This window comes from Priapulus caudatus, unplaced genomic scaffold (genome assembly GCF_000485595.1).
Source record: "Priapulus caudatus unplaced genomic scaffold, Priapulus_caudatus-5.0.1 Scaffold171, whole genome shotgun sequence".
Lineage (NCBI taxonomy): Eukaryota > Metazoa > Priapulida > Priapulimorpha > Priapulimorphida > Priapulidae > Priapulus > Priapulus caudatus.
Window position 1 is genome coordinate 388,719 of NW_014577232.1, and position 10,880 is coordinate 399,598.

The 10,880-nt window shown below is 44.0% G+C and overlaps 1 protein-coding gene across 1 annotated transcript; it reads right to left on the reverse strand.

The window, feature by feature from the left end:
• Positions 1-1,933: 1,933 nt before the first annotated feature.
• Positions 1,934-7,096, reverse strand: LOC106806640 (arylsulfatase G-like). Its single transcript, XM_014808643.1, has 6 exons — positions 7,090-7,096; positions 6,537-6,704; positions 4,647-4,788; positions 3,944-4,140; positions 3,742-3,822; positions 1,934-3,530 (listed from the first exon to the last, which is right to left on the reverse strand). Exons 1-6 carry the CDS (start codon positions 7,094-7,096, stop codon positions 2,911-2,913), a joined length of 1,215 nt encoding a protein of 404 aa, XP_014664129.1. The 3' UTR covers positions 1,934-2,910.
• Between the last annotated feature and the right edge of the window lie 3,784 nt (positions 7,097-10,880).

The following is a 10,880-nucleotide window of genomic DNA, read 5'->3' on the forward strand; positions in this document are numbered from 1 at the left end:
TGTGTGTGTGTGTGTGTGTGTGTGTGTGTGTGTGTGTGTGTGTGTGTGTGTGCGTGTGTGCGTGCGTGCGTGCACGTGTGCTTGTGTTTGTTAATGAGCGTGCTTGTGCGTGTGCATGCGCGCGCGTGTGTGTGCGTATTCGTTGGTGTGCGTGGATTATTTATCCACAAATGTGCGTGCGTGCGTGCGTGCCTGTGTGTGTGCGTGCGTGCATATACTGCCCGCGAGCAACCCCCTGCATCACGATGTAGAGAGGAACTTGCTGTGCGCATACCATTCTCCACGCGCGCGTACACGTCGAGATGCGAGCTGCTCCTCCCGATGGCCAATTACGCTGTCATCAGAGCGAACTATGATTTGCCAAACTGGATTATGCGGCTTTGTCGTACAACAATCTCATTCGTGCTCTCTGGGCACGCTGTCCTGACCTATTCTCCTTACTCCCGGATGCCGCCTTGAGCAGTGAGGGTGGACGCGGGTGTCATGGTCGTGTATAACTACCACCCCGAGCATCGCCTCATGCTCACGCTTGCCGAGCCGCCGCCGCCGCCGCCGCCACCACCACCACCACCGTCACCGTCGTCTGTGCGGCGGACGTTGTTCGCAGCTAGGCGTCGCGCTCGCCATGCGCGCGCGGGAAACGAGATTTTTGGAATATTTCGGTTATCTGCCGCATCGACGCGCCGCTTCAAAGGTGCGCGAGGCGAGCGCCGAGGACAATTCGCGCACCTGTGAACGGCGTGTTTCACACACGCAGTGACAATGCCGGACCACTGTTCGGCGCCGGGCGTAAAGATACGGCGAGGTCGCAGGTCACTAAGTGCGGACTGTCTCACTTCAAGAATTGCTGAGAAAATCGTGATGAGGTCAGAAACGGATGGATTTAGATCGGTAGATATATACGTGCGTATGAAAGCGCCGTCGATGCGTGCGCAGGTGTCGCGTGCATGCATGCAGCCGACCTGCTGCTTTTACGTCACGCGCTGGAGTACCTCGTAACCTCGGCCGCTTCAGAAACGAAATCTCCTTACAGAATCAAAAACAGCGGTATGTGCGAATGCAATATCGAGAGCGCAACTAGCGGGCGGTACGTCCAAGCCGTCTCAACGATCCACCTAGAAAACCTCCAGCTATGTTATGTGAAGCGAATGAAGAAGGGAGGCGCGCGCCACGCCCCCTACGGGCGCGTTGTTTAGCCGTGCTAGTCCGGTATGCTGTTTAACAAGCCAACAACTATTCCCGATTAGCAAGCACCGCTGAATTTTAAATTTCCATCCCAGGCTCACCCCATGTACGCACGATACATGCACATCACTGCCGCAAACCATTTTCTTAGGAACGATCGCGATGAGCGCCATTCAGAACTGTGGCGATCATCTGATACAGATGCAATCCACAGGATTGCCATCATTCTGATGATCTGTGCGGAATCTTTATATGGATTGTATGATTGTATCTGTAGTATGCGCAGATGAAAGCGTTTGCCGCTGTGGCAGCCGTCCAACCCCGTAATTACGTTGCGGCACGCCAAGAATGGTGTCTACGGGTGTTTTCGCATGCGACTAGTTTAAAGGTCATCTGCATATACCTCGATTTGTCCTATTAACATTACTGCATGTACTCAAATGAGATAGATGGCCTATAAAACCTTTCTAGGGTATCACGGCAATTCCAACCTCCATCTTAGCGCATCTCAGAAGTCCCACCCCCTGCTACTATATAGTGTTGGACGGAGCAACTGTAATTATTAGAACAATTTTTGTTTAATCGTCTTGCCGTCGTTGAAGCTTAGTAATCTATTTTTTTCTGGAGCTCTCCCTTCGAATGTTGAGCACAAAGCTCGCACAGGACAATCTGCTTACTGATGACTTTTTAATGGGTGAAAGCTGACAACGTGGTATATACACTGCTTGTGTTTAGAATAGCCGTCGGCGTTTCCGCTAATTCCAAATCTTTAGTCGAGTGCTACGATCATGTCGATTTAACTACCCACGAATTGCTCCCTCACCATTAAATATAGAAGCAGCACCTCGAGGCGACGATGTCCTGGCATCGATGGTAGATAATAAAATACCTATAACTGAGTGGAAAGTTCCGAGACACCGTTGTTAACAAATTATAGAACGTACAGCAGGGATGTCATTCTGTAGTATAGAACTACCCACCGAGGGATCACCTGCATACTGCGAATTGAGATACGTCTGGAGTGAATAAAAAGAAAGTTTTGTTATCATTCACCTCTGAATACATCAATAATTAAGTCATAATTTTATTTGCGTACAGACAGAATTATTTGTTTTGTTCACGTTCACGGATCATCAACAGTCATGCCGCTATTACCCTACCATTATAATCTCACACATATATATATATATATATATATTATGCGTGCTTCTATTACATTTCATTATTAACAAAAACAGTTCTTCGCCCAGCATCTCAAACGTACTCGGCCGATTTATCTTTAGGCATCCGACCAACCACCGGTCAATAGTTAGAGTATCCAAAGACATAACCTTATAACAAGTAGCATTCATATAGTCAAAGGGAATGTCCCGAAAAACAAGAGAGCCTAAAAATATTACTTCCTATAGAACCCTTTCTAGTGCTTTCCACGCTGTTGATCTGCCAATTTCATCAATTTTAGGCTCATTTCTTCTTCGATGCAGTTCCCCAGACTATGACTGGTATTTGATATGCGGTTATGTCTCTATAGGGAACTTTCTGAGAAAGATAAAAAAAAGTTTTCTGTCAGCACCCGCCTGGTTTCTCATACTATAGACCGGGATTTTTACAGATAAATCGAACGAGCCGATATTAAAAATTCGCATCTGCACAACGGCGAGTGGCAATGATCATCAATACAAACATTTGTCGCTGGTAGATACCGCCATCTAGCGGGATGGTCGTCTAGGGCCATCTAAGGGGAGCATCCATATTTTTGCAGCGGCACAGCGGATCAGCCCTATTGCAGCATACCTTCACATTGGGATCCGTGTCATAATTAGCTACGGATATGTTATCCGACGCGATGTCTGCCAGTTTGTCTCTTTTAGCCTGCTCGATAATTTTCAAGATTTCTCTGTACGGCCCTCGGCTCGTGTTCAGTGGTGTACTCTCCGTCGGGTCATCGCTGAGGTCGAACAGCAATGGCGGATCGTGCTTAACGGAAGGCCCCACGATGGAGCCGCAATCTGCAGCGCCACCTGTCATGTACACTGCTTTGTATGATCCGAACCGCACCGCGTCGATGTCGCCATCTTGTCCCGCCGCTCCGCTGTTTGGATGAAAGAGGAAGGTGTTGCCAAGCGGGTCGCCTGCGAATAGAACGCTGCGGATGTCCTTGCCGTCGTATCTCCTGTTCGGTGGCATCGACACGTTGGCGATCGCAGCCAAGGTGGGAAAGATGTCCAGTGTGCTGGTGAGGGCTGCGCTGGTTGTTCCAGGTGAAATCTTACCAGGCCAGTAAACAATGGCCGGCTCCCGGTGGCCGCCCTCCCAGACCGTCTTCTTAGCCGTACTACCTCCCCCTAAGATATCAACCACGGCCGTTTTAACATTTAAAAAACTTGAAAAACTTGGTATATTAGGTATGCAAAATGCGGTTGTTGCAGAAAGCACTGAACTGCGGTGAATATGTATAACGGCTACATTAGTCTATCCTGTGTGTGTTCATAATATTTCTGGTATATAGATAGCGCATTGGGTGTCATTATCTGTGCACGTAATAAATGCGCTTACCATGCATCTTTTGCCAGGCTCCAGTAAACGGCCCCTGGCTTCCGGCTAAGTTACATTTCTCCGCCCATGGTCCATTGTCTCCTTCAAGAAAAACATAACCCGTTGCCGTTAGTTTTACAAAGAGTTGTTTGTGATGAGAACGGTTGCGAACGAACTTGATGAACTATCTGAGTTCAAATCATGTGTTTTTGTGCGAGCCTACCTGTAAACCACACCATCGTGCTGTCCGTTAGGCCTGCCTCATCGATGGCCGCCACAATATCGCCAACGGCAGCATCCATTTCCCGTAAGGCGTTGCCGAAGGCACCTTTTGTAGACGTGTTGGTGAACACGCTATGGTAGGCGAGGGGTACGTGCACGTGAGCGAAGCCAACATACATCAGAAATGGCTTATTCCCACTGAAAGAAGCATTATAGCGTATAGGTATCTATAACGTATGCTTGTAAACGGCTATTTTATCATTCATAATTCATTACGTTCATGCTACATCTATTCTCGCTTTTCACCTTTATTCACATCTTCATGCATGTACAAACCACGTATTCGACATAGGTACGTCGTGTAACAAGACGTAGTATAGTGAAGATAGTGTAGCGACATAGAGTACTTTAGAGCATGTGAGATAACTTGTAATATTTCGTATCCGTGTTGCTTTTCTCATTACTCATTCCAACAAGAGCCCGTGACGTATTTCCAAAATTATTATTATATTTTTACGTCAGCGATTGACAGTAATAGCACGTACAGCAGCTGACGAATGATTTCTCTAGGGGAGCATTGAAGATATCATAGGTGAATAATGACAATTTTGTTATTATTCACCCGTGATGATATGCAAATGTGATTCATCGATCAGGCGGTGACAGAATCACGAGCAGCTCTTCTTACCTGGATGCGTGCTTACCTGACCTGGATGAACTTCCTGATTTTGTCGACGTATCTAGCCGTCAGTGTTTGCAGTGTAACCGGTTGCTCGATCACGGTCGTGTTCTCGTAGAGCGGTAAAGCAACACTCATGTCGCAACTGCCTCTTCCATATTGTTCATCTATATCATGAATACAATCAGTTCTACGATAACAACAATACGTGAATAAATAAATAAATAAATTTATTTATTTATTTATTAATTAATGTGTGTTTTTGTTGTGATGTTTGTGTGTGTGTTTGTGTGTGTGTGTGTGTGTGTGTGTGTGTGTGTGTGTGTGTGTGTGTGTGTGTGTGTGTGTGTGTGTGTGTGTGTGTGTGTGTGTGTGTGTGTGTGTGTGTTTTGCACTGTGTGTGTGTGTTTTTACTTTTCTAGTAAAGTGGCTGAAATTCTTGGCTGAAATGATTGGTTGTAACCTTGTCTTTCCACACGGCAGGCAAGTGGGCAGATCAGTCCTGATTTGTCCGTGCAGCCCCATATCGTTGCTGTATGGAATCCCGTAGTAGTAGTCGAAGCGCTTAGTATGAACAACCAATATATGTAGATCATGCAGATTCTGGTTATTAGCACGCGGTTATCTATCTATCTATCTATCTATCTATCTATCTATCTATCTATCTATCTATCTATCTATCTATCTATCTATCTATCTATTTATCTATCTATCTATCTATATATCTGTCTGTCTTTCTATCTACCTACCTATTTGTCTATCTATCTATCGGTCTATCTAAATATATATATACATTACCCCGATATCGGCAAAAGAATCTGTTCACGAGACTAAATATAAGTGAATTCTTCTGCCGCACATGACGGTTATAACTATAATATTTCTTCGCGGCTACTAAACCGAATGTACTTAATATATATGGAATTATTAGTATGATACATCGACAGTGAAATATATACGTTTATGTACGTTAAATATATAAACTATTACGCACAGGCGTACAGTGATTGCGGCCATTCGCCCTGCATTCATACACACGGACATGACGCCGATTGTTGTGTGAGATTTCAATCTTGAGTCTCTCGCCGTAATACCTTCTCCTCGACCACCCGCAAGCACACCATATGATAGCATCTCCATCGTTTTGTAACAGCACGCTAGTGTTCTTCTCGCGTATAATTACGGGTTCGACTAAAGACTACAAACCTCACTGTGTCTGGCTTACCACGGTAAATTGGATGAAACTCCCGGTTAAATCCCAAGTGCCATTTACCTGGAATGAGAATAACATGTTCTGGGATATGCCGGCAGTGGTCCGGACACTAAGTCAAAAACATAAAACGCATACAAGTGAAATGTTTTATACGCTATATATGATTGTGCTATTGGAGGGTGCCTGGGTGCTATTGGTAGGGATTGAACAATACGTGAATTGCAATTCCTTTCATTTGTCATTAGGATAGTTCTATAGCTGAGTATGCAGGGGTGCTGTGTACCTATATGTTCTTACGCCCCCTATTGGTTATGCATTAAAACGGGATTTTTACTGTCTAGAACTAAACACATGTATTTGACGAGACTGTAGAGCTTGCCAGCATATGCAAAATCCTAAGGGCAGCCCCTTAAAATTCGAAGGAAATGTGTAGAATGGGGGCGTAACACCCCGATGACCACGTTATATGGTAAATATAAAATTATGACTATTGTAAATCTAGTCTAGCTCTCTTCTCTCCCCAGCGAAATATATATATATATATATATATATATATAAACGGGGAAGAAATAATGAAAACAGAAAAGACCGAGACGAGAAAGAAAGCATGGGTATAACGTATTAGGCAGCTACTATACTTGACTAAAGAAAAATGAATTAACAATTGTTGCCGTCTTCGTCAAAACACAGCAGCATATGTACCCATATGGGCCGTTGCATATCCGTGTGCCTGAAACACTTCACCACATGTGGACTCATTCAGAGGAAGGCCGGCAACGGAGTGGCTTCCGAAATTTCGGATAATGCCCGTACGATGACCGAGGCGACCAGTGAGTAGCGCGGCCCTAGAGGGCGTGCACACTGACGCGGCTGCATGGAAATCCGTCAGTCTGTCGCAAAACAAATTTTTTGATTCTTTATTGGAGCACCGGTAATCACAGTGGTGTCTTCCGCGCGTATATGTGCCCCGGTCAAGACGTATACGTGTACCGTAGGTCTATGCACGTTCTAGTACATTATAGTATTTTGAGTAAACAGCCATAGTCCACTTAAAAAGGATATGCAGCGGTATATAATTAAACGCACACATGCGTCGGTGCTGACAAGGACTTTCCTGAACGGGGGAAGCACTGTTACGATCTTCGATACAGCCTTCGATTAAGACGCAATATAAATGTTGTGATATAGTATAACAAGTCTCAATGCCATATATCATAACGGCTTTAAAGAGAAACCGTTAAATGCACCGCCTTACCGATCATGGCTGTTGTATAGCCGCCGACGTGAAATGTATTGGACAGTGTTGTTTCATTGAGGGGCAGGCCAGCTACGGCGTGTGTTTTGAAGTTGCGAGTTACACCTGTTCTTAGACCAAGCCTGGCTGTCAACAGAGCTGAACGTGAGGGGGTGCACCTTGAGGCCGCCGCGTGAAAATCTGTTAATCTAAAAAACCGAATCATGCTTAAATACATAATCTAGATTCCACAAAAAAGTGTGTACTCAATTATGTCTATTTACCAACGAGCACTGATTACACTGTCTCTGAAATAACGCAATGATTTGTTACACTCGCTAACTAAATTTATCAATGTCTCAATCTTCGTCAATAATTTGCCCCGCCCTCTTTTTTAGAATACTGTTTTTTTTTGTCGTTTTCACGTGCTTTATTTATACCTATTAGTAAAACGCACAATGAATCGTGCCCATCGAATCTGCAAAACAGAAGCAAATCCAATCTTTCGAATAAATGTAACTAGTAAAAATGCATTGCTTTATACTACCGGAGTCCTCTGTCAGCTAACTTGTCAAGATTAGGAGTGTCGTGTGTTGCCGGCCAATTTGCACCAAGGTCTCCCCATCCTAAGTCATCAGCGAAAAGTATGACAAAGTTTGGCCTTCTGGTCGAAGCAGTAAGAGGGTCTCTATGAAGACCTGCCTGGGAAGAGTCTTCTTTGCTCCCTATGTATAGGTAACCAACGTAGAGAGCCGCAACAGCGACGAGAATGTACAGCACTCCGCTAGCTGCCATCTCACCTGCTCTGACAGAAGCGCGCTATCTATGTAACGTAGTCAAGATTTACTTTGCAACGCAGGTAAAGCAAAACAAGCGAACTCTCCCGCAATAACCTCTTTACGCAGTGTTCAAAGGCGATGTACAGGTACTTGTCATTTAATCTAATGATGACCTTCGCACAGTAATATTTGCTCGCGTACACGCACGCATGTCGACTTCTGTTTGGCCTTGTAGCTTTGTGTTTAGCGTATTATATTCTCCTTAAACGCGATTAGGTCATTATTGCTTACATGCACCATTTGTCTTCAATACTTTCACAATCGATCGACGTAAACGAACGTGTATAACCACGCGGCACAGTAAGTTAGCAACCCCGAGTCTGAGAACATTACATGAATATATATATATATATATATATATAATTATCATATAGCCATACATACAGGGCTCCCCTCTAGATGTTTTAAAGGTTTGAGCACATTAATATGTGAGCCAAACTCTCGAGCCAAACCCAGCGGTCCCTGTCATACCTCTTCTGGCTGAACCCACCACCTTACATGAGCAGCTACTACCCACGTAACATCCGCGGGGTGGCCGCGCCTACTTTAACACTACAACAACCACCAATCAAGCCTATAAAACAAACACCGATATAAAATATTTTATAAAAAATCAAGATTATTCGTCAACTGACAAATTGCAGCGTGTTTCCAGTTAAATGTTAAAGAAAAATGGTTAAAGGGGTGGGTATACTTTTGAAAGATATAACATCCTGTTGTCGGCCTGATGTGTGAGGCCGATTCTTCTGCCCGATATTCTGTGTAATAAACAGAACTGCACTGTGTGCGCCGAGTCGGCCGGCGGGGCTGTCATCATCCACCACGTGAACCCAACCCACACCCGTGCGACCGACCCCACCTACGCACACTCCGTGCGCTCACCGACCGCGCCACGTCAGACCTACTGACACTATACCCATCCACCTCACTTCAGAACCAACCTGCTGTGTGCTCCTATCATGATCATCCCGTGCAGTCGCGCGCAAAACCAATCTAACAGACCTCGCGCGCGCCCCCCTCATACTAATGCGACCCCACTCCAATACTTCCAATCATCGTCAACTATACTCCCCTCACCTACTATATATTAATGGGAATAGATATATTATATATTGACTTAATGTGCTAGATTACTATGGATTGCATGCGAAGCGCTAAAGGGAAAGGAAATCACAAACGATAAGGCAAACCTTCCTACTTGCTATTTCTACGTGTTAGTTACTCCCTTCCTAGCTCCTCTTTGCGCTCCTCGCTCTCGTCGCTCATCCGCTCTCTCCTCTCTCGCCTCTCTCTCTCTCCTCCTTCCCCTCCCTCTCTCCTCTCTTCTCTCTCTCGACCCTTCTCGTCCTCCGTCTTCCATCGTCATCTCTCGTCCTCTTTCCTCTTCGTCGTCCTCTCTCACTCTTCCCCTCTCCTCCTCTCGTCTCCTCTCATCTCCCTCCTCTCTCTCTCTCTCCTCTTATATATATATAATATATATAATTATTTGATATATAGTTCATGGAATTTATTTTATTCGCTTTTCTACAATCATTTTGCTTCTTAAATTAACTACGTCACGAATTTTCTATGGTAAAATTTGTAAAATTGTTGTTGCCATTTTTTACATTAAAAGTAAGAACTAACGGGACTAAACGTATCGTCAAATTCTTACCTGATAAGATTGTTTTTCAACTTGTTAAAAATTCAAAAAACTCGGACGATTTGATATTAATGTTCCCAACATTAATTGCTTGCTATGGGCTATGTATGAGTCACGAGTGTATGTTCACATCGAACAATATAGTAAAACAGGAAGTATAATTCAGCAATTTAACCATAAAAAGTGAACAGAATGACTTATATTTTGTGAAAAAGTGGAAATATTTTTCTATTTTTACTATTTACGGTGACGTAATCACTTTAAATGCATACGCACGCATGCATGCACATACGTACAGGTAGTGTGGCGGGTGCCCGGTCAAATCTGCAGGTTAAATTTGCAGGTAACGAGATATTTTCTAATAAGCCATAATAAACACTTCCTGCAACTTAATTTAATGCGATAAATATAATTACGCAAGATATTTATACAATTAACTTAGTTTGTGCCATTTATTTTTTGTTTTTTGTTTGTGCCATTTGGGTGGGTCAATTAGTTTGCGCCATTTAGGGCGCGATTTTGCTTCATTTTGATAGAAATCATTCTAAAATTGTACTCTTGCCGTGCCTTTTATATAGTTGTAATTTTTAAGTTGGTGACCGATCATCCGAACACCTATCACTTTTGTATCGGAGCCCCCATAGATATGCGTAGGGGTAGTTTTTGGTTATCAGCCGAAAGAAGAGACTTTGCAAACGTTCGAAATGTAATTTAAATGTGCTGCGAGCTGTGAAACACATAGTGTTCGTTTACTTAATTACCTCAGTTTGAATATTTGCAGCACAGATTTGTCTTACCTAAACCTCTGCCTAAACCACTGTTAGTGGATTGGATTGGGGGATTTCAATCAAGATGTAAATTGATTTGATATAATTAAATCACATCTTTGAAAAAGGGCACGCGCGGTCATTATACTATAGTGGCTCTGCGTGCTGCGCGTACTTAATGGCCCTGTCACACATTGACGATTTAGACAGCGTATGCCGGACGTATCAAAATTTCTCTAAAACGTTGGCATACGCTGAACTATCGATGTTTTTTTTCCAATTTTGAGCGTATACATAGCGTATTCATAACGAGTTGGACGCATTAGTAACGTATATATAGAACGTTTCGATAACTTATAGATAACTTATACCAACAAATGCTTAGCGTGTTGCCGGCGTTCACAACTTATGCCCAACGATAGTCTAACTTATGCATAGCGCGCGGCAGCGTATCGCCGGCGATCACGTGTCGTAGCCTATAAAAAGGCTCCCGCTCGACGATTCAAATCATCACCGCACTAGAAATCGCAGTATCAACATGCCAATACCATTTTTATATACCAA